The sequence below is a fragment of the Muntiacus reevesi genome, chromosome 2 (assembly GCF_963930625.1).
Source record: "Muntiacus reevesi chromosome 2, mMunRee1.1, whole genome shotgun sequence".
Classification (NCBI taxonomy): Eukaryota; Metazoa; Chordata; class Mammalia; order Artiodactyla; family Cervidae; genus Muntiacus; species Muntiacus reevesi.
This window is the reverse complement of record NC_089250.1, coordinates 203,448,737-203,473,528: the sequence shown is the minus strand read 5'-3', so window position 1 is coordinate 203,473,528 and position 24,792 is coordinate 203,448,737. Positions and strand designations below refer to the sequence as shown.

The 24,792-nt window shown below is 49.8% G+C and overlaps 1 protein-coding gene across 1 annotated transcript in view; it reads right to left on the bottom strand.

Annotated features, from left to right (window-relative positions):
• Positions 1-24,792, bottom strand: part of KATNIP (katanin interacting protein) — a 228,755-nt gene that overhangs the window by 162,235 nt on the left and 41,728 nt on the right. Inside the window, exon 3 of the mRNA XM_065924545.1 lies at positions 6,434-6,510. Coding sequence (XP_065780617.1) covers positions 6,434-6,510 — 77 coding nt within the window. The remainder of the gene's footprint in view (positions 1-6,433; positions 6,511-24,792) is intronic.

Here is a 24,792-nt window from a genome sequence, read left to right as displayed (position 1 = left end):
TCTGAAGCCTGGGAGATGCCTGATTGTTGGGCAACAGCATAAAACAGAAGGAAAACAGAAGTAACTAAGAGACAGTTCCCAAACACGGCAGTAGTTGCGTTCTCTGGCGCAAACAATCGAAGGACGCAGTGGATACCAGTGGTCCCTGGGGAGGGAGAGCAGGGAACCCAGGCCCTGCGAGACCCTGAGATGGTCGGCAGGTGGAAAAATCTGACCACCTGGCCAGGCAGTGCCTGCCTCCACTTCCTTCCAGAGTCACCTTTTCTCCTGATGCTTCCTGAACGGTCGCCGTGGCATCCCGCTACCCAAGCTCTGTGGCTGGTGCTCCACGTGGGTCTCTCGTTAAGCAGACTGATTTATGAAAATGTGGATTTATGAAACTGATAAACGAGGAGATAATTAGTCAGACTGTGAAAGGACTCACTAGAGGAACTCCTCTACTGCAGCTGAGTGCATCAGGAATACGCACGTGGCATCAAAGAAAAGTGGGTGTTTTTTTTTAATGGATAGCCTACTGCCCTTGGTGTCTGGGATTCAGGAAAATCAGATTCAGTCCCCTGCCCTGGTGGAGATGGAGCCCCCAGCCACTTGCGGCCCTCACACTCTGATCCCTTCCAGCAGGGATCCCCAGCCTCTGGGACCTAATGCCTGATGATCTGAGGATAGAGCTGATAGAATGATAATAGAAATAAAGAGCACAATATGTGTAATGTGTTTGAACCACCCTGAGACCATCCCCATCACCTGGCCCACGGAAAAATCATCTTCCACAGAACCAGTCCCTGGTGCAAAAATGGGTCGGGGACCACTGCCTTATAGATCTGTATGTTTCATATCACGAGTCTCCCTGCCTCACACTACAGTATAGTATCTGTGTGCCTGTTTATTCTCCCTTCATACCCCCCCCTCACCCCGGGTGTGGGGTCTGTGCTGAGTGCAAGGAAAGGTGAGGAATACTCTCAGAAACTATTTCTGGAACTCAAGGTCTCGCAGGAGAGAGAAGGCATGGACATGCATCCTAATACAGCCCCCGGGTATCTAACCACGTCGCAGGCATCGTTTCTGCTTATCTCGTGATGACCTTTGCGGGCATTTGTACAGAGAGCTCTTTCGCACAAAAGACGAAGTGGAAACACTGCTCAGGGTACAGGGTGGCACCAGGGACTGTGACCGGTGACATGAGATGCTGGACAGCTGGGTGGTCGGGGCACAAGCAGGGGTCAGGTGAGGAGAGGACTTAGCTGAGCTCCAAGGGCAGGGGGCGCGTTGCCCACAGGTCTGCTTGTGACCAGGCTTATAACAACTGTCTTGGTCTATAGGCGCCTCGGCTGCTGTGTGACCGTGGGCTGGCCACAAGTCTCCTTTGGACCTCAGGTAACCCCAGGGTCAACCGAGAGGCTCTCTAAGTGTCAGGCATTCAAGGATTATCTGGATGTTTGCTCACTTTTTTTTTTTTTTTTAATTTGGCTGGGCCAGGTCTTAGCTGTGGCATGTGGAATCTAGTTCCCTAACCAGGGATCGAACCCAGGCCCCCTGCATTGGGAGTGCGAAGTTCCAGCCACTGGAACACCCAAAGAAGTCCCTCAGCTCACTTTCAAGAAGACATATTTATCACCAAAAAGATGATGATGATGATGGAGAAAGCATACTTGGATGGGTGGGCTTACTGCAGGCCCTCAAACACCTTGTCCTTCTCCATCCTTCACTGGCCCAGGAATTAAGATCCTGGCATTGGCCTGGTTTATAGATGTACTTGCCCAAGGTTAGAGAGTCGAGGAAGTGGCTGGGATTTAAATTCTGGTCCATGAGGCTCCAGAGCTCATCTCCCTGCCACGTCATCCGGCCGTTTCTTGTCTCCTCACCAGGCATCACGCTGCAGAGCTCCACACATGGAGAGTTCAGAGGAGAAGCAGAGCTCCAGGTAGGGGTTTTTGGAGGCAGGGGCATTTGAATGAAGCCTTGAAGGATGGAGAGGCAGGGGACAGTGGTGCAAGGAGCCTGCCATTCCTCCTGGAACCTAGTGGCTCACGAGCTCCAGTATTTGTCCTCTGGGAGGTCACCAGCCCCAATCCGTGTGGGCGGAGGTGGCGTGGTGTGGAAGACCGAGCTCCGTGCTGGAGGCTCTGCCATTTCCCAGCTTTTGTGGGCAAGTCCCTACACCTCCAGGGCCTGTCTCCTCTTCTGTAAAATTAGACCCAGGATGCCTAAGCTCATGAGGATGGAAGGGGATGCCAGACAAAGCTCCAGCTCCGAGACCAATCTGTACAAGACCCCCTCAGAGCTGGTTTTCCCCTTTCTTCCTTCTGCCTAAATCTTCTCATGGGGCAGCGGGTTCACCTCTCACTCGGGTACATTTTCATGGCAAGTTTCCCTCAACCTTTTTTTTCAAAAAAAAAAAAAAAAAAAAAAAAAAACAACATTGTTGGATTCTTAGACCTGCCGCCCTCTAGCGTGTATATTACAGCCCCACTCAGCCGGTAGCTCTTAACTGTTCCTCCTGTCTCAGTCCTTTGATGACTCGGGCTGCTTTTTCGTGGGTCCTGTTAGGCATGATTACATCTTTCATGAGGCCGCCGAGTGAGCAGAATCACTAAGCATCCTCTGGGCAAGGGCTGTGCGCGGGTCAACAAGAGCTGCCGCATCTCCCCCACCCTCCCTGGTCCTCTCCTGGAGCTCATGATCACTCTTGGCCCCTTCTGGCCTAGTCCCGGTAGCCTTGTGCTCACCCGCCACTACTGGGGGGAGTTCCTTGAAGGTCAGGGCTGTGTGGCAGACACCTGTCCTTTTCATTTGTCCAGTCACTCGTCCCCGTCTTCCAAACACAGCTCAGATTCCCCTTGAGAACTGCCCCCCTTCCTCCTCTTACTCCACGTGGTTTGAGGGCGACTCACACCCTTGCCCAGCTTCATAGGGTGGCCCAGGAGGGGCCAGGCAGACTCTGCCACCCCACCAGGCTCAGGATGGCAGTTGGCTCACGGATGGAAACTCAGGACTTTTGAGTGAGGATGGGCCTCAGCACTTCTGCTGAAACTATTAAGAAAGATGTGTTTTCTTCCTCTAGAGGTAGGATGTCCTTGGGTTTCCAGGGACTGCCTTGGCCTCTGTGAGGGAGGCACCTTTGTGAGATGATTCCAAGGTAAGAAAGCAGAACTGAGAGATGGAGAGTGACTGATTTCCGTGACCCACTTTGAGTACCTGGATCCAACTATGCCTGAATCCTGTTATCATCCCAGATTTGTTTATTTCACAAGGCAGTAAGTCTCACTGTTTAAAGTCATTTACTTTGGGTTCCTGTCCTTTTGAGCAGAGGAGCACTAACTAAGGCTGCCTGTGTCTCCTTCATTGCAATGTTCTCCCTAGTACTAGTGCCAATGCCAGGCACTGAGAAGGTACTCAGTGGAATCCTGCTGAAAGAATAAAAGAATAACCTGATCAGCATTTTGTGGGGAGCTGTGTTCTGGACAGGTCTCTGAGAACTCAGTCCAGTGATTACACACCCCCTTCTTGGGTCACAGCAACCCTGTATACAGACTGGGTTTTCACCTCCCTCTGTGCCCAATATGAAGTTCAGAGGCTGGGATTTCCCTGGTGGTCCAGTGGTCACGACTTCACCTTCCAATGCAGGGGGTGAGGGTTTGATCACTGGTCAAGGAGTTAAGATCCCATGTGCCTTGTGGCCAAAAAAATCAAATAAAAAAACAGAAGCAGCATTGTAACAAATTCAGTCAAGACTTTAAAAACGGTCCACGTGGAAAAAAAAACGTTTTAAAAAGGCTCAGAGGCTGCTTTTGAACCCAGTCGTTTTTTTAATTGGTGTATAATTGATTTACAATGTTGTATTAGTTTCTCCTCTACAGCAACGTGAATCAGCTATATGTCTATATATCTATATGTATAGATCTATATACAAGTGTATATATACCCTCCCTCTTGAACCTCCTTCCCACTCAACCCAGTCTTATAAGTAGATTTTCAACTCAATTTCAGTTTATCCCTACAAAACCCCTCCACAGTGAACTTAGAGCCACTGGCAACCCTGGCAGATTTCTCTCCTCTGAATTACTGACGACAGCGTCAGACAAAACATAAATAAGAAAGTACAGAGACTTTGCTGGTGGTCTAGTGGTTAGGACTCTGTATTTCCACCACAGGAGGCGCAGGTTCAATCCCTGGTCTGGGAACTAAGATCCCACATGCTGCATGGCACGGCTGGGAAAAAAAAAATGTAGGGCCCAGGTCCACCACTTCCCTGCTGCATGACCCCGGGCAAATGCTTGCTGTCCTTGGTCTTCCAAGGACACTTCCTTGTCACTTCCCCATCTGTAAAATGGGTGCAATAACTGTCTAATCGGGCAGTGTGTGGATAAAACGAGATGATGGGGGCGAGCTGCCTGCCTCACAGCTGGCACCTCAGCAAAGGTGCCTTCTCAGGCTCCATCTGAGGACAGCTCCGGGGCACTTCTACTCTGCATATGTCTCCATTTGGAGGCGTTTCTAGCTTTACCTTCTAATTCCCTGGCATTGAGCCAGCTCCCTCTCGGTGACAAACACATCTCCCAAATTTTATGGCAGCTCCGTTTTGGCATATTTTTTAATTGCCTTTGTGCTGTGACCTCCTCTCTGGCTCTTCTCAGCTATGCTATTGGCCGGTGCCTCTTTGATCACACAAGTATTGATCCCTCGATTAATGAGAAGCAATTTGATCATGAGGAACTATGACACTCTCCTCCCAGACAAGTCACGTGTATACGATTCAATGATCGCCCAGGTGTTCAGTGGCACCATCCAGCCTGCCAGAAATTGAATAAAAACATTCTGCTCCCTGGCATTGATGATGATAAAAACCCACATTGGTCTAATCAGCACAAGCCTGGGTTTGAGGTTGCCCCTGGGATGGAGGGAGACGAGCACAGAGCGTGGGCACATGGGATGTCACCTGGCATTTCTGGCTGGTCTTGGAGTGTTTATCTATTCAGAGGTGTTCTACTGGGGGCAGGACTGCCTTGCTTGCAGGCATCTGGAGTGAGGGCAGGTCTCGTCACAGATACTGGAGGTCTTAGTGAAATTTAGTAAGAGGATAGGTAGGCAGGGACGCGAAACTCCTACAACACATGAGGCAATCCTGCACCATAAAAGCTTTCCCCATGCAGCACGCCTCCAGGGCCCCAGCTGACAAGCACCGGGAATCCAGCCCATCAGACAAGGGCTGAATTCATATTCAGAATAACAACCCCCAGGCTCTCCTGCCTGCAAGACCCCAAGCACAACTCCAAAGCACAAAAAGTCCCAAATAAGTTCCCCTGGCCTTCCTGCTCCTGCAGATCTGGGGGTGTGGGGCTGTAGTATCCTCTGTCTGTTTTAGGCTTTGATTTGAATTCATTACCAACATCTTGGGGGGGGAGGGCTTTCCAGGTGGTGTTAGGGGTAAAGAACCTGCCTGCCAATGCAAGAGACCCAAGAGATGCAGGTTTGATCCCTGGGTCAGGAAGATCCCCTGGAGGAGGGCATGGCAACCCACTCTATTATTCTTGCCTGGAGAATCCCCATGGACAGAGGAACCTGGCAGGCTACATACAGTCCATATGTTCACAAAGAACTGGACACAACTGAAGCTTCTTAGCACGTACACACCAACATTTTAAAACTCAGGATATTTCACCACACAAATCCAGATTTTCACTGTCTCCTGTCACTTTGGAGGATATGAACCCCTGGGCGCATGAGAGTTCCAGGTGCCCACTGTCCCCACTGAGCTAGCTTCACTCACTGCCTGGCCCCTCCTAGCATCTAAGTTTGCAAACCCAACTTTCCCCAAGGTTCCAGGGCCTGAAGACAAACCACAATGAACGGCAAGTGAACTTGCACAGCCTTACAAAGGCCTGGAGAACATAATACTTCTCTCCAACCAGACCAGAAGCTTTGACCTCAGTCAGTACACATAGCATCGGGCTGCAGGTTTTTTATGAGAACTGGCACTCCAGAGTCAAATCAGGATTGACAGCTTTAAATGACATTGACCAACTTCAAACACAAGTGTAAAAGGACTCCCCCTTTACATAACAAGGCATGATTACAGGCTCAGATTTCCGGGGACCTTCAAAGCCTGTGAGATCACAGGCTAGGTTATTCACGCATGGGCCCTGCCAAATTCTAGCTTTTCTTAACAAACCCAGCTTCTCCCAGAACGGGAGGCACGGAGACGAGAGGCGGGCCCCACACGTCTGACGGTTTGCTACAGTTCAATCGAAAGATGCGATTAAATCAGTGAATGGAGAAATAGGAACTGGGATGGCAGATATTATTCCAAGCCTCCGCGTGGAGGGCGACTGCAGCCCGTTCCGATGTGAAACCGAGCCTGCACGCTGTTAATAACTCTAAATAGGCTTTTGATTTGGTTAATATCAAGGGCTGCTGTCGGGCGGCTGCATCTTACCGGTTCCTCTGCTGGAGCAATATTAAATACTCATCGTGCTTCTCATCAAAGTCTGTCACCATGTCCTTAGTGTAACCCTGAAATCAAGAAACAGAGCGGTGTGATGTCGGAATGCAGGGGAGCGTTTACTGAGGCCCAGGTACAGCACACGCCCCACGGGAGGCTGAGAGGCAGAGGCTGACCTTGACGAAGGCCCTGCTCCCTGGGCGCATCACCCTGGCGACCCAGAGCCCCAGAGACTGATGGCCCAGTGGGTTTCCAACATATGCAACTAACAATCTATGGAAAGGAGAAGGGCGATTTGATTCCCCAGCCTCATTGTTATATTCCTCCCATGCCCTAATAAAATCAAGGACTCTGAGAAGATTTGGGCTTTACTGTTTTCTCCATGCTCGTGATTTGGTGATCTCTACTGCCCTAACCATATGGAACCCAGATCAGTTGTTTGAGAGAGAAATCTCTTTTTTTTTTTTTCTTGCCACTGTGAAAGAAATGCATGCTTATTATAAACAACTCGGTCATTACAAAAATATAGGATGCAGAGAGGGAAGGTCCCTTTGAAGCAGATGTTTGTGGTTTTCTGCTTCCCTTTCTGGTCACAGAACTCTGGATTTCCTTGGGGCAACCATTCAGTCCCTTTTCCCAGTTTGCTGGCTTCCTTAGATGCCTTTGAAAGTTCCTTTGGTCTCCTCTCGGGTCACATGACCTTGATGGTCTCGCCCATCAACGCAGTACTTCCCTGGCTGCAAGGATCCACTGGTCTGGGGATGAGCCTCGGCCGGCGCCTGGCCCTTGAAAGTCAGCCCAAGAACTTTACTGACACTCCCGGGGAAAAGCTGCTCTCTTTCCACTCGGGGGCTAAGGTGACGAGACGCAGGCTTGGAAATGCCTGAGAATGAAGTCAAGAAAGAAGATGGCAGATCCCAGCGATGCAAAGAACAAGAGTCCTAATGACATAATTTGAGACCCTGGATCCACCCATGCGTGAAGTCTAAGTGTCTGGACAACTTAGTTATGACCCTAATGTTATTTTGTTTCAACTGAGTTTCTGTCATTTGCAGCCAATAGAATTATAAGTTGTATACCATGGCCTGATCATTAGAGATAACCCCTATTAAAATTTTTACAGCCCTATGGGGGGATGGTAAATGTATAATAAACTATAAATATTAAAAGTGACATATGGACCTCCCTAGTGGTGAGGTGGATAAGAATCTGCCTGGCAATACAGGGGACAGGGGTTCAATCCCTGGTCTGGGAAAAGTCCATGTGTCCAGGAGGAACTAAGCCTGTGTGCGACAAGGACTGAAGCCTGCAAACCTAGAGCCTGTGCTCTGCAACAAGACAAGCCACCGCAGGGAGCAGCCCGCACACCCCAGCCAAGGGCAGCCCCCATTCGGGGGAACTAGAGAAACCCCACAAGCAGTGACGAGGACCCAGTGCAGTCAAAGACAAGTGAATAAAGTGACATATGTAATACCAGTGAAACCTCCATCATGATCTGATGCGTATTGCACTAGATGTTTTTCTTTGCTTATAATATGTATATATCCACATTTATAAACACACACACAAACACACACGTTCTTTTAAATGAAAATAGGGTCATTCCGTAAACAATGCTTTGCCCTCTTCTATGCTTCTTAACTAACTTAGCTTCTTAACTAAAGAGACAGTGTCAGCTACATTCTAGTCACAAGTCAGACGGATTAAGTGTTAAATGGCAAGTAAGACGCTTGTAATAGAAACATAATTTGTGTGAAAATCCTAACGATTATCATGGGGAGGAGAAAAAAAAGAATTTCCATCATTCTCTTTTTAGCTTCTCAAAATCTGCCTTGCACCCCATTAATCTACCAGAACTCTTCCCAAGGGTGATCCATAACCTCCTTAGGCAAATATAATAGCTCTTTCCGGCTTCATCCTTTTCCATTGATCTGGGGCCACGGGGAGCTGTTCCGACCCATCCGTTCCCCAAATTCTCCCCCTCTAGCTTCCGCGGTTCTGAATGAGGCTCCTCCCCTCCCGCACCTTCTCTGGCTGCCCATCCTCCTTGGCCTTGGACGTGGATGGCCACTGTCTCTGTCCGTCTTGCCTCTCTGGGCCTTTCTCGCTCTGCCTTCCCTTCTCCTTCTGATTACAAGGAGAGGGGTCCCCTGGGCGGGGAGGCCAGAGAGTCCCTGCTAGACCAGGGCTGACAGCCCAGCCCCCTTCTCACCCCTTTTCCTGCAGGAAGACTCTAGGTCGTGACCATCTGCTTCCCTCTTTCCCTGTCGCCCCCCACTTTTCCTCCCAGGCTCCCCTCTCTCTGGGCCACCAGGGGACAGGATGTTGGATTCCCATCTCTCTAACCCTGAGTCTCTGAAGCCTCCGAGTTTTCCTGGGGTTTTTCAGGCTAACTAATCTGGCCAATCAGGAAGTGAGGAGTAAAAGAAAGGATGATACTATGAAATCATAAGAAATTTAAACAAATTAGCAATAGGTGTTCCTGTTCCTATTTCCCTGGCTTCCTGAGAAGCCCAGAGACATTCCTTGGTCCTCCTTGGACTGAGTCCTGCCTCATCTTGACTGTGAGGAAAGTACCGTGAACTCAGGAGAGCTGGTAGGTTGCGGGATATGCATCTGGAGAGGATTCTCAGTTCCTTTTTCAGAACAATGCCTGTACGAGGCGGACAGTTGACGCAGCATTTCCATATACATGATTCTCCTTTGATCTTCACGGCAACCCTTGAAGTGGTTATTACTACCCCATTTAAGATACAAGGAAACCCATCCCATGCGCCTTCCGGAAACACGGATCCTACTCCATGGTAATTTACATAACTATTTTGAGATATTAAAATGGCCACTGATATATTATGGTACAGGATGAAATATTCAATGACATTTTTAGATGAAATATGAGACTTCAAAGAGATCTCAGCTCGGGGTGGGCTGCCCTGGGTTTTCACCTCCGGGAATACATTTATTTGCCTCTGCCAGGAGGGAGATGTCATTGGAAAGATTTGAAGAGCTCAGGCACAGAGCCAGCAAAACTTCTCATCAACCCCATGTTTCTCAAAAGCTGATGCATGCACAAATAACCTGGGGCTGTGTGGAAAGTGAGGTTCTGATTCAGGGGCCCAAGCTGACACCTGTAACAAGCTCCCAGGCAATGCCCATGGGCCACACTTTGCCAGCGAGGCACTGGACCAGCCCTGTTTACTCTTTATTATCCACAATATGTCCACCTCTAATCAGGTCAGCTTTGAAATTGAGCTGTGAAGAATGTGAGCTTTGGAGTCCAGTGTCTGTTGCATGCTCAGCCGCTAACTTGAATCCAACTCTTTGTGACTTTATGGACTATAGCCTGCCAGGCTCCTCTGTCCACGGGATTTCCTAGGCAAGAATACTAGAGGGGGTTGCCATTCCCTTCTCCAGGGGATTTTCCTGATCCAGGGATCAAACCCACATCTCTTGCGCCTCCTGCGTTGGCAGGTGGGTTCTTTACCACTAGCGCCACCTGGGAGGCCTGGTTTCAAGTCACAACAGTGCTATTTGTTTCTGTCAAGTGGAGGTAAAAATAGTATCTGTCTGGTTGGATCTGTCTTTCCCTCATAAGCTTCCCTGGTGACTCAGTAGTTAAAAAAAAAAAAAAAATTCCACCTGCCAATGCAGGAGACACAGGTTCCATCCCTGATCTGGGAAGATCCACTGGAGAAGGGAATGGCTACCTACTCCAATATACTTGCCTGGGAAATCCCATGGACAGAGGAACCTGGCGGGCTATATAGTCCACGGGGTCACAGACACGAATTAGTGACTAAATAATAGCAACAACAACATACAGTCGAAGGTGAGTTGGATGCAATAACAATAAAAAGATCGCATGGAATCTGGCACTTGGGTAGTTCTCAATGAATGTTAGTTAGAATTCCATTTACAGAGTTCCATTATTTAAATAGTACCATCTTAGCCCCGTCCCACCCCACCCAACTCACTGCTGTCCTGATGCCTTAATTATTTGATTCCCTTCCCCTCCCAGCTCCCCATAGATCCTCTCCAAGGCCCAGCTCAGCTCCCCAAGTCTCCACGAAGGCTTCCCTGCCATTCTCACCCCCTCTCACTTCAGCTCAGTCTGAAACCCCGCAATTAGTATTAAGTTACATACAATACCGGGTGAAATCGTATATAATTAAGTGCTACGTTGTAAGCCTCTAACTATATCTATTGCTCACTCATTATCAGGGGATTTGGAGACCTGGAGGGGAGCCCTGAACTCTGCTACTTACCTTCTCTGAGCCTCTGTTTCCTTGTCTGTAAAAAGGGGATGTTAATAAGGTCTACCTTGCAGGTCTACTCTAAGAATTAACCAGGAGAAAAGTGGAAGTCATTAAGGATCCTTTTCTTGCTTCTTATTACCGATTCCCCAGCTGGATTATAAATTTCTGGAGTGTAGAACTGTGGGGAAGGAGGGGACCAACCATCATGTGGGAAGCCTGGAACCCAGGGCCCCAGTCTCAGCTTTCACATCGTCCAGCTCCGTGATGGTAACCGCTGAGGAAGGCCAAGTGCCCACCCAGTCAACTCTCATCCTGGTCAGATGCCAGACACCTCTCTCCCTGGCACGGCATATTTCACTTTGCTGAGGCTTTATTTCTCAGGCTATAAAACGTGGAGTGTGAGAGTGAGTGAATATTAATTAATATTTAAGACTTCCCCCTGGAATAGGACATGGCAACCCACTCCAGTATTCTTGCCTGGAAAATCCCATGGACAGAGGACCCTGGCTGGCTACAGTCCATGAAGTCACAAAGAATCAGACATGACTGAGCACGCACACACATCAGACATCCTGAAAACACGGGAGAACCTTGTAAAGTATCAAGTTTATCATCGTCTTTCAGCAAACACTGATCAAGTGTTTACAGTGTGGCTGTTACCTATGCAATGAGGATTTAACAAAAACTTCAACCCAGTGGGTAGCCAGATCCCAGCTTGTCTGTATGTAGACTGTACCCAACCCTCAGTCAGGGACTGATCCTCACAACTCTGTCCTCCATTCCAGTTCTGAGTGATGTGAATGGCACTCCCTGCTGTCAGGCGCTCAGTCAAATAACACACTGGCCAGGGGTCTGTAATTTAGGGAATGGCCTGCACGGGGGTCTGGGGATATCCATTCAATTGAATGCATAACGGTATTTTTCTGGGAAGAGAGTCCATCACTTTCATCAGATTCCCAAAGGCATCTGAGGCCAAAAAAAGGAGACAATTGATTATGCTGTGCTGGGTGCAGTGGCTCAGTCGTGTCCTACTCTTTGCGACCCTGTGGACTGTAACCCGCCAGGCTCCTCTGTCCATGGGATTCTCCAGACAATAATACTGAACCGCAATCTCCTGCATTGCAGGCAGATTCTTTACCAGCTGAGTTACCAGGGAAGCCCCAAGGGATGATAACAAAAATGTATAAAATGTGATGCAGAGATCTGAAGGAGGGGACTAGGGAGGCTCCTGAGGGCAAGGCCAGGCTCAAATCCTTGGGAGTCATCCTGAAAGCCTCACTCACTCACTCACTTTCCCACTCCAGGTCCAATCCATCAGCGTCAAGTGAAAAATACCACGTATTCCCAAATGTGACCACTTCTCCCCACCTCCTTGCTACCACGCCGGTTCAGGACTCCTCACTGTCCTCCTGCTCCTGCCCTCCCCGCTGCCATCCATTCTCCCTGCGACAGCCCGGGAGTCCTGATGAAAGGGAAGCCGAATCATTCCACTTCTCTGCTCTGGACTCTGCACGGGTTCTCAGTGGCCACCAGGCCCCGCCCACTGAGCCTCCACCCACATCCCTGACCACCTCATCACTCCGGTACCCGAAACACCCAGCCTGTGCCCACCCACCCATGGGCCTTTGACTCACCATCCTTCCCCCGGGTAAACACCCAGATTCCTCATCTTCAAGGCTGGTCTCAGATCTTACCTTCTTGGCGACGTCCTACCCAGGCATCCTATTTAAAACTCCAGGGACTTTCCTGGTGATTAAGACTCCGGGCTTCCAATCCAGGGAATGTGGGTTCAGTCTCTGGTTGGGGAACTAAGATTCCACACGCCACACAGACTGAGCCCAGGTGTCACAACTAAAGAGCGTGTGCCACGACAAAGATCAACCAAACCCCGATGCAGCAAAAATAAATACTTTTAAAAATGGCAAGCCATGTACACACACACACACACACACACACACACACACACTCCCAAGCCCTCACTAATATAACTTCTCCTTGATCTTACTCATCATGCCTCTTATTACTGGGCCATCCCTCCCTGCACTAGCATGTAAATTCCATGAAGGCAGGGACTGTGTCTGTTTTGATCGCATTGTATATTCTAAGCCCCTAGGACGGTGCCTGGCACACAATGGGCCCTCATTAAATGAATAAATAAGAAGACGTTTGAGCTCAGATTTGAAAACTAAATGGTCTGGGGACTTCCCTGCTGGTCCAGTGGCTAAGACTCTGTGCTCTCAATGCAGGGGGCCTGGATTCGATCCCTGGTTGGGGAACTAGATCCCACATGTCAAAACTAAATAGCTCACATGCTGCAATGAAGATGGAAGATCCTGCGTGCCACAACTAAGACCTGGAGCAGCCAAATAAATATTAATAAATAAAAATAAGTATTAAATATCTTCCCTTGTAGCTCAGTTGGTAAAGAATCTGCCTGCAGTGCAGGAGACCTGGGTTCGATCCCTGGTTGGGAAGATGCCCTGGAGAAGGAAATGGCAACCCACTCCAGTACCCTTGCCTGGAAAATCCCATGGACAGAGGAGCAGTCCATGGGGTCGCAAAGAGTCGGGCACAACTGAGCGACTAACACACACAACATACACACGAATATTGAAAAAAGCAAGTTAAAAGCCTCGCTGGACAACAAGAGAAAGGCATTCCACACAGCAGGAGGAGCAGGAGCTAAGGTTGGGGAGTCTGAGAAAGCCTGAAAGGCTCATGGATCGGTCAGCAGTTGGGTCTGCCTAGAGTGACAGGGGCCGAGGAGGCTCTCGTTAAGTACGGCAAATGGTCTAAGCAACTCGGACGTGACGTGAAAGCCAAGTCCCACTGCCATCATTGTTCTCCTTATCATCTTTATCCCTAATGCTAGCCCCAGAGAAATTTGTAGAATTTTATCAATGACCATATTATTAATTCTCTCTGGGGGGAAAAAAATGGAATTGGAAAGAAACGCCTAGAATCAGTTATGCTTAAAGGAGCTCGACAGAGTCTATATTTCAGGGATCACGTACTCCTCTGAGGCCAGAAGATTGGAATTCTCCTAAAGAGGGTTGATTTAGCGAGTGCCAGAGCCTGAGCTGCATTCACGAGCAGCTGAGAACACTGGATTGGTTTCCAGGGCCGGCAGATGTCGCGGACCTGACTTTGCAGGTGTCAAGTCCCATTGGAGAAGAACAATAACTTGGAATGGCTTAATGATGAGGCTGTGAACACGCTGTGTCGGGGGCACCACGCGGAGTTCACAGAGCACTTCCGCACACCTGACTTACTCCATCTGTTCTGCTCCTCCCCCGGCCAAGTGCCACATCTTACTGCAGGGACGATTTATGAGCAACAAGCGCATGTTACAGATTACTGGAGCCCAGGTTTGGGGCCACTTCAATGACCATTTAAGGTGCTTTTTGTGGGTGTCTACAAGAATGCAGAAATGGCAACCCACTCCAGTATTCTTGCCTGGAAAATACTATGGACAGAGGAACCTGTAGGCTACAGTCCACGGGGTCACAAAGAGTCGGACACGACTGAATGACTTCACTTTCACTTTACAAGAATGCTATGCCCTGGGATCATTATCCCCATTTTACACAGGAGGAAACTGAGGCTTTGAAAGCTGAAGCAAATTGCCCCAAGGCCATGTCCAGGGGAAGACAGTGGACATCGGTTGTTTTTGTCATTTTTTCTTTCTTTTTTTTTTTTTTTCACTGCACCACAGGGCATGCAGGATCTTAGCTTCCTGACCAGGTATCAAACCCATGCCCTCTGCAGTGGAAGCTTGGGGTCTTAACCACTGGACCACCAGGGAAGCCCCTATTCATTTTCTTCTAGTTACATCGCCTCGGTTTTCCTTTGGGAAACCATCTCTCCTCACTCTCAGCACACATGGTATGAGTGGAAATCACACTGGTGACCCCTCAAGGGCGAGCACATGACTGAAGCCTGGACAGCCAAGGCCAGGCTAATCTGGCTAGTCTGTCTCCCTGGTCATGTGATGGGTTTAGGGCTCTGCCCAAAGTCAGGTCAACAGATTCAAACCAGGGATTGGTTGAATCTGCTGGAAAAGTCCCTCTCTCTCTTCCTCTGGAATTATTAGCTGATATGAGTTGTGAAGGGGGCTTCCCAGGTGACACTAGTGGTAAAGAACCCACTTAACAATGCAGGAGATGTAAGAGATTCGGGTTCGATCCCCGGGTTGGAATGATTCCCTGGAGGAAGGCACAGCAGCCCACTCCAGTATTCTTGCCTGGAGAATCCCATAGAGAGAGGAGCTTGGCGGACTACAGTCCATAGGGTTGCACAGAGTCAGACACCACTGAAGCGACTTAGCATGTGTGCATGAGCTGTGAGCTCTAAGGTCCACCAAAATGAAGAAGCTATATTTATCAACTGATTAGGTCCACAGTTATAAATGTCCTACTATGTTCCAAGAAGAGATCTGTCCAAGAGTAACATCAACATAGAGGCAGCAGAATTGAGGACACAGACGACCAGACAGAAACTGGTCTAGCCAGTACCTAGCCCCGCCTGAAGCCAGCACTACTTGGACTTCTAAGTCACAAGAGTTAACACATTATTTTCTTTACTCAAGTCACGTGTATGTAAGTGTGTGTGTGTGTGTGTGTGTGTGTGTGTGTGTGTGATTCACACTGAGTGAGCTCTCAGTGATGCAGTGGTAGAACTAATACTAAGAGGTATCTGAATCTGAAGTCACTACCAGGACCTAGCAACAGTGGAGCATTTAGTAGAGGTTTAAAATAATACCTGAGGGACTTCCCTGGTGGTCCACCAGTCAAGAATCTGCTTTGCAATGCAGCGGACACGGGTTCAATCCCTGGTTGGGGAACTAAGATCCTACAAGCTGCAGGGCAACTAAGCCCACGTGCTACTCATTAGCCACAGCTACTGAGCCCACGTGCTCTGAAGCCTGAGCCACAACTGGAGAATCCATGGGCCCCAATGAAAAATCCCCCAAGACAAAATGAAGATCCCGGGTCCCACAACTAACAGCCAATGCAGCCAAATAAAAAATGAACAAATAAATTAAAAAAAAAAAAACCTTAATGAATGTTCTCAATGATGGCCCTATGCTCCTAGAAATCAACGATCCAAATGTATCTTACAGTACAAAACTCCTACTCTGCCTTCAAAACCCATCCTAGTGTTCTCCCAGTGATTTGGTTTTCCCAGCACGGCACAGTAAGTCCTGAATGCATATTACTTGAATGAAAAAGTATAGTTCTGAGCTTGTATGTTGAGGCTTTTGCTGACATATCAGATGCACTCCCATCCTTAAAACAAGAATAACAAAGACTCCACATTCTGTACAGTTAGGTTGCAAGATCTAAACCAATGGTTGAGACTGCCCCCTAGAGGTGGATCAAAACAACACAAACTGAAGCAGAGTTTCTCATGGCCATGGGTAGACAGACCAACAAAATCACATGCTTATGTGCAAGTCAGATGGAGGATCATTAAAGGAAGGCTTGGGGTTATTTCTCAAATACTTATGCACCATTGTTTCCTGCAACCAATGTACACCTTGAGATTTTATACTTTGTTTCAGGTTAGTAGAATATTCACGCAGATCCAGAATCTAGGGTTTCCTCCTGGACTCCAAGACACAGGATGCTGTATCTTTATGAAACCATTTTTTCTTCCACAGCTATCTATAAAATCTTTTTCAATAGCCGCTCGAAAAGAATTAACATTTCTTTTTATTCTCAGAAAGCATTTTTTTGTAAGACGGTAATGTGCATTATAAACTATCTTTTAGGCAGGCAGGCAGAGATTTTCTCTTTTTTTAATCTTGAATGAGCGTGCTTCAAAAAGGAAACTTTATATTAATGCCATAAATGGAAAATCATTATCGCCTGCCATAAACAGAAGGCAAAGAGAAATACGGACCTTCTGAAATAGCATGTGTTTACTTGCCACCTGCAGGGCAACGCAAGCATGCAAACCACACACAGGGAAGCGCAAGGCCCGAAATTCCACATTCACATGACCCTGAGTGGCGGGTGACACTGACCTCATTTCCCCAATTCATTCATTCACTCAGTATTGATTGAACAACTCCTCTGGGCACACAGCGAGCACATCAAAGACTCTGCTCTCAAGAAACTTACATTCTAGTGAGAGGAGACAGGTTATTTAAAAAAACAAGGGGGTGGGGTGGGTACAGTATATCAAATGAAGCTCAGTGCTGTGGAAAATAAGAGGGAGAGAAAAACAGAGGGAATAGAGGGTGGAGCTACTATGTTAGCCAGGGGGTCAGAGAAGGCCTCTGGTGAAAAGACTTTCAAACGGAGACTGAAGGAAGTAGAGGAGGGGACCCCTATGGGAATGTGGACGAAGGATCTTCCAGGTGGCAGGAACAGCACGTGCAAAGGCCCTGAAGTGGGGGGTGGAGGCCATGGTGAGGACTCTGGGCTTACTCTGAAGTGGCCAGGAGGCTACTGGAGGATGTGGAGCGGGACTGCCAGGGGCTGAGGGTGTTTCCACCGTCCACCCTGAGAGCTCGGGAGGGGACGTAGGCCTGCAGGACCCCCGGGCAAGCCCAGTCGTACAGACGGCCTCTGAGTGTTTGCCAGGCTGGTACTAAACGGACTCAGGGCGGCTGTTGCCTGTCAGAGCCTCCAAGCCCACAGCACCATCACTTGGCCTGATGGGAGGAGAGACGTCACCTGGGTGGAATTTTCCCTCCAGTCTCCGCCTCCACCACTTGGTTTGCATCCGAGAACTTTTTTTTCTTTTTACGTATATATAAAAAGTAGCTTCTTTTTTAAAATTTTTTATTAGTTATTTTTGACTGCACTGGGTCTTTGAAGCTGCGGGCGGGCTTTCCTCTAGCTGCGGTGAGCAAGGCTACTCTCTACTCGTGGTACGAGGGATTCTCATTGCAGTGGCTTCTCCCGCAGAGCACGGGCTCTAGGGTGCTGGGGCTCAGCAGGTGTGGCTCACGGGCTTAGCTGCTCCACGGCCTGTGTGATCTTCCTGGACCAGGGATCGGACCCACGTCCCCCACCTTGGCAGGTGGATTCTTAACCACTGGACCACCAGGGACATCCACTGAAAATTTCCTTCTAAAGGAATGGACCTCTCACCGAGTGCATCCATCACTGGGACCTTCGCTAACTCTTCCTGCCCAGCAAGCGGGGCTCACCCCCTGGAAGTCGGGGGAGCCCTCAGGGCCCTTCCCCATCAATTCAACAGAGACTCCTTGAGCTTCTCCTACAGGGTTGGTGCTGCACTAAGGGCTGGAGACAACGATAAATAATCTGGCTCCACCACCCTCCTGACCTCATTCCCACCCCCACACAACCCTTCAGCCCAACGGCCCTTGTGACTGTTTCTCCAAGAGACCATGCCTCTTTCATCTCAGGGCCAGGGTGCTTGCGGTCTCCCGGCCGGGAATGCTTCCTCTTGCTTGCGGGCATGTGGGGCCCTTCCCGGGGCCCCTCCTGACTGTCCTCGGCCTTCTCAGCCTCCTCGACGTGGCAGTGACACCTACCCCGCTCTGGAACGCCCTCTGTTTGTTTGTGGTTCCCCTACTGGGATGGCAGCCCCATGGGGGCAGAGGTGGTGAATTTGTGAAAAGGTAGGGATGAAGGAGGGAAAGAAGGAGCAAAGGCAGGAATATCAGCTCCTTGTCCTCAAGGAACTGGAGGAGCGGCCGCTGACAGACACTGCTTGGAGGCGGTGGCGGGGCTGGGTGGGTGCTGGCCCGGGAGCGGTGGGTGGAGAGGATGGGTGCCCGGTGTGGCTCGGGGCTGGGCGGGCTCTACAGAGGAGAGGTCAGGATGCCGGCTGCAGGGAGCTCAGAGGTGGGTGGGGGCAGGCAGAGGAGGGTCGGGGTGGGCATCCGGGCAGGAGCAGTATGTGCAAAGGCCCAGCGCCAGGAGACCCGGGAGCCGTCTTGAGGCTGGGACGGATAGGAGAGGTCAGGGCACAATGGTGATCCCCTTGCTTCTGACATTTCCAGGCCAGCTCAAAGCCTGATAAGGCACAAAGGCTGTCTGTGCCGATGACGTGTGCTAAGCGGTGCGGAAGCCAGGTGGGGAGTGAAATGTCCTGCTCAAGTCTAGGGTGGTGCAGTGGGTGGAACTCAGGGTCCCAGAATAGATGTCATCTCATACACTAGTCAAGATTTCTGCTATGTGAGGTCCTGGAGACCCAGGCACGTAGAGGAGATGATGGTTCGCCCCTATCTCATCCCTGGCCACGTGGGTTGGGATCTTTTACTCCCTGCCCAGTCCCGCTCTTCTCCCTCCTCCCCTTCCCCCTCTTTAGGTTGACTGAGCACTTCCTCTTCAATATGGGGACTGGTTCCTTTGCTTCTTGGAACAGATGGTCTAGGGAGGAAGAGCAGCGTTAAGCAAAGGGCCCCACCACCAAATGTACATCGTCAACCATTTCTGGAGGTGGGTGAGTGACACCTTGTTGCTGATCAGTCACTAAGTCATGTCTGACCCTCTGGGACCCCAAGGACTGTAGCACACCAGGCCCCTCTGTCCTTCACTATCTCCCAGAGTTTGCTCAAACTCATGTCCATCGAGTCAGTGATGCCATCCAACCATCTTATCCTCTGTCGTCCCCTTCTCCTCCTACCTCTAATCTTTCCCAGCCTCAGGGTCTCTTACAATGAGTTGGCTCTTCGCATTAGGTGGCCAAAGTGTTAGAGCTTCAGTTTCAGCATCAGTCCATCCAGTGAATATTCAGGATTGACTGTTTTTCAAAGGGAAACATGACTGTGGCTGGGAGGTTAGTGGATGCTCCATGGAGGGGTGACAACAGAACTGCAGCATGAAGGATGAACTAGTTAATTTAGGGGCGCAGAGGTATGTGTGCTCTAAGCAAAGTGGATGCACACGTGAAGGCCACGTGGTGAGAGCGATCAGAGAGTAAGAGGGACACGGAGTAGCAGAGGGGCTGGAGCTGGAGGGCAAGGGAGCCAGGCGCATGACTCGGGACCACGTGGGCAAGACCACCAAAGCCACGTGGGCCACAGAAGGGAGTTTTGCTCCTAACCCCAGACCAATGGGAAGCCGCATGGGGTTACTGGGGCAGGGGGGTGATGTTGGGATGAGAGGTTGGAATGAGAGTCAGCCGGAAGTGGGTGCTGGGTGGGGCGCTGGGAGGACGCTCCTGTGGGTGATCAGACAAGAGGTGTTGGCAACAAGGAAAAGGCAGGGAGAAGCTATTTTCAACGTGAGGACGGAGGACTGGGTGATGGTCTGGAGAAAGGCAGCAAGGAAGGACAAGGTGTTAAGGGTGACTCTGCCGCATCTCTGGTGGTTCAGTGGTAAAGAACCCACCTGTCGGTGCAGGGGACAAGGGTTTGATCCCTGGGTCAGGAAGATCCTCTAGAGAAGAAAAAGGCAACCCACTCCAGTGGGTTTCCAGTTTCTTGCCTGGAAAACTGTAGCCTGCTGGGCTATAGTCCATGGGGTCGCAAAGAGTCGGACACAACTTAGCGACTGAGCAACCAACCAGCTGCGGCTTCCAGCCTGTGTAACTAGAGGGATGGCGGTGCCCTTCTCAGGGTGGCTGACCCTTCTCAGGTCAGCCTTGACCTCCAAGGCTGGAGGTGGAGCGGGGCTGAGCTGGGTTCGGGGCAGTCGGGTGGAGACACTGAGGCACCCAAGAGGAGCAGTTCATGGGCTAGCAGTGGACATGCAGGTCTGGGGTCCACTTCACGGCACAGTTAAGATGACCCTTCCTCCCTGCTCACCCCACCCTAGGCTGAGTTACACCCTCCATTCAGCCGTGTTCCAGCAGCAACTTCACAGAACCTTCTCTGTCGGAGCACTGATCTGAGCCACCATGGACATGGGGCTAGATGTGTAGAGTGGACGTGAGCCCAGGTCACCCACCCACACTCCAGCTGCTGGGAACTGTGTCCCTTCCCAGGGAGAAGCCTCTCTAGCTCGCTGGGGGATCGGCACGGCTGGCATCACAGTTCAGAGCCTCCCTGTGCCCAGTCCTACTTCCCTCATCCACACAGGCATTGTTCCTGAGTGTGTGTGCTCACTTGCAGAGTTGTGTCCAATTCTTTGTGACCCTTTGGACTGCAGCCCACCAAGCTCCTCTGCCCATGGGATTCTCCAGGCGAGAATACTGGAGGGGGTTGCCATTTCCTCCCCCAGTTTTTCCTGAGAGCCCCTCTTACCCCCCAGTCAGCCTCCTGCACACACAGTTCCATCCCAGAGTCTGCATCCTGGGAACCTATGTTAGTTACTTGACCATGAACTCCCAGGACAGGGCTGAGTCAATTACATCAAAGACCATTGGTAAACACATTTTGAATTGAATAAACAATCCTGGCTTAGACAGGATGTCCCACAGTGGTGATGAGTTCAAACAGGACAGACCCAAGTCCCCAGAAATGAACTCTTCAGACCACAGGGCTCAAAATTTAATTTGGAAAAACGATTGTCGTGAAGGTATGCGGCATAGGTCCAGAATTCCCAGACCTTCATTCGTCAGTTAAACAGCCAAAGTGGGTGGTCAGGATTCGGCTGTGAAGTCAGGCACCTGGGTAAGAATCCCATCCGGCTTGTTTGAGAAATGACGCTAGTGCCCGAGTTTCCTCAGCTGTCAAACTGAGATGTGGTCCTAGGGACATGCATCATAATAGCCCCAAAGCAGAAGCGGCCCAACTGTCCATCAATGGATGAATGGAAAAACAGGCTGTGGCCTCTCCATACAACGGGAAATCGCTTGGCAGGCAGATTCTTTAACACTGAACCATCTGGGCAGCCTAATGCAAGGCATGCAGGATCTTAATTCCCTAACCAAGGATCGAACCTGTGCCACCTGCAATGTAAGCTCGGAGGCCTAATCACTGGACCACCAAGGAAGTCCAGGAATTGCACACTTTAAAATGGTGAATTTTGTGTTATGTAAATTAAGTATCTCAATTTAAAAACGCAAAAAAAAAGAAAAGAAAAAAAAAGTGGGATGGTGATTAAAAGCACCTACTTTATAAATACAAAACATTTAAAATATTGCCGGCTGTGTAATACATTCTTGATAAAGGTTAGCAATGAAGATGAGGCTGACGAGAAACATTTCAAAGTTTCTAATTATGAGTGCACAAAATCTAAACTTGAAGTTTAGACCCTAGACCCAGTTCCCTGAGCTAACCGGGAAGGCAATTTATACAAAGTTAACACCCACCTGAAATTCAGGCAAAGAAAAGATGACGTAACTTTTCAGAGGCTACAACTTTCCTTTTCCCATGCAGGAACAGGAGAGTGTAGGAACAGGAGAGCAGCTGGCTGTAGGATTCCGTCTGTCTCAGGAGCGGGGCTGTGATCACACTCTCCCAACAGGCGCGAGGCTAGTGACAAACACAACCTTGGTCGTGCACCAGTCCTTGAACACGCCGTCGAGCGTGTCAGGCAAGGATGCTACCAGGCTGGTGGCGGGATAAGGGTCTCGATGATGGAGGAGTTGGTCTGCTCTAATAAAAACACCGATTTTATAATGTCTTGACTGTGTCTTTGTCAGAAGAGGATGACTTCTAGCTGGTGAGAAGGACTAGGAATAGAAACTGGCTGACAGGGAAGAAGCCAGGCGTTGCAGGCTGTGGGAGAGTGGCATTTCGTTTGTGCTCATCTATTTCCAGGAGGAAAGGAAGGGAAGGGGACCATCTCTCTCAGCCCCTAAAGGAACCTGTGTCTCCCCCAAAATGTGGGTTCTTAAGAGCAGAACGTGAGTGTGTGCTAAGTTGCTTCAGTTGTGCCCAACTCTTTGCAACCCTATGGACTGTAGCCTGCCAGGCTCCTCTGTCCATGGGATTCTCCAGGCAAGAATCTTGGAGTGGGTAGCCATGCCCTCCTCCAGGGGATCCTCCCGACCCAGGGATCGAACCTGCATCTCCTGCGTCTCCTGCATTGCAGGCGGGTTCTTTCCTGCTGAACCACCGGGGAAACCCAAGAGTGGAACAGCAGCCCACAAACTCCCTGGTCTCTTGGCTTCCTGCTCGTTCCTTCCAACCCACAGCCCGCCACTGTGCCTTGCTCTAAAGCACAGATCTCCGTGGCCTCCTTCATTAAAAACCTGCCACGGCTGGTGAGGAAGCTGACAGAGGCACTCCGGGGAGCAGCGTGGCAGTCTTCACTAAAACAAGACAAAACAAAACCCCGCCTAGCTTCAATCTACTCAGACCCAGTCAGTTCAATCCCTGGAATCTACCAGAGACCCACACAGGTGCTGGAGGAGGAATGTGCAAAATGCTAATGCCCTCCATCTGGAAAGCGGCTGAATAACCCACAGTCTGTCCATAACATACGGTGACAAGTTTTTAAAAAGCTAGGTTTGTTTGTAACACCGAGGGTGGATCTCTAAGACACAGTTCAGAGAAGAGGGGCAAATGACAAGTGACAAAAGCACATGTGACACATTCATTACGTTGCCATTTTGTTAAAATACATACATTCCCAAGATACCACATGTAGTTTATGGATTCACTGGGGTATGTGGATGCACAGAGAAAGGTCTGGAAGGAGGCATGCCCAGTCTGGGACAACAGTTACTCCAGGAGGGGAAGACGGATTAGGAAGGGGTGGCAATTGGCAAAAGGGATTGTGGGCTGATCTAACAGGTTAAATAAAAATATTTTCTTAGGGATGTTGTTTTCTTATATAGCCTGCATAACTAATGACCTCCATCCACCCTACTTCTCTTCTCAAAAAAGAATCAATGGTTCTACATTCCAGATAGATATAGCTTGATAGGATTTTCCTCTGAATTCCAGAATCCCATATTCAGCTACCTTTATTATTATTATTATTATTATTATTTTTAGGCTGTCCCTCTTAGTTCCCCCAAAGAGGGGCTGGAGCCGTGCCTGTTGCCTTGAGATTTCAGAGTCTTAACCACTGGACCGCCAGGCAAGTACCCTCCACCTGTTTGACTGAGGTCTTCATGGCGTTGAAGCTGAATCTCTGATCTTCCTCCTAAAACCTGTCTCCACTTTCTTTCCCGTTACAGGTGAAGACCAGCCTCTCTGCTTTTCAGACCAAAACTTAAAGTTCTTCTTTATTCCTCTCTTTCCGTCACCCATATCCAGGTCCAACCACAGATCCAAGTGACTCCATCTTCACGATGCTTGCACCCACTGCCTTCTCTTCTCCTTCACTGCTGCCCCCCAGCCCGAGTCACTGTCACCTCCACAGCCTTTCTGCAGCAGCCTTGATGGGTCTCCCCGCCTGCCCTTCCCCACTGTCTACTCTCCCCACGTAGCCCAGGGGGCGTATCCTGCTCAAATCTGTCCGGTCCTGGCCCTCTGTCAGTGGAAATGTTCCCATGAGTCCCCTCCCACTCATTCAAAAGCCTGTGTCAGCTCAGTCGCTTCAGTCGTGTCCCACTCTTTGTGACCATCTGGACTGTAGCCCACCAGGCTCCTCCGTCCAGGGGACTCTCCAGGCAAGAATACTGGAGTGGGTTGCCATGCCCTCCTCCAGGGGATCTTCCCGACCCAGGGATCAAACCAGCATCTCACGTCTCCTGCACTGGCAGGTGGGTTCTTTATCACTAGCACCACCTTGGAAGCCCATAAGTTCTTACAAATGGCCACAAGGCTCTATACCAACGGCTTTTACCCCTCTGTCCTCACCTCCCACCACCCTGCCCCTTAGACCCCTTAATTCAGTCACACAAGCACCCACCTCAGGCCTTTCATTTTCACTGTCTTCTCTGCCCAAACCTCTCCCCTTGCCCCTCCTTTAGTCTCTGCCCAAGGGCCTGTGTGACATAAAAACCCTCCTAGCAGCTCCCACCCTGCTTCCCTGCCTTTTTTTTTTCTTTTGACTCCCTTCATATTTTACCTGTCTATTTGCTTAGCGCCTACTTCTAACTACTAGGAGTTAAGTGCCACAAACGTGCAGATTTGGGCCTGTTCTCTTCACTGCAGAACCGACAGGACCCAGGGCAATGGCTGGCACACTGCAAGTCATTGACAAATATTTGCCAAAAGGACAGATGAATAAGCAACGTTTTTTCGATCGGACCCCAGCTTCATAACCCCATTTGCTCCCAATATTTCACTTCTATCACAATAAACCACCTGCTGGTCCCTCACTTGCCTGGATG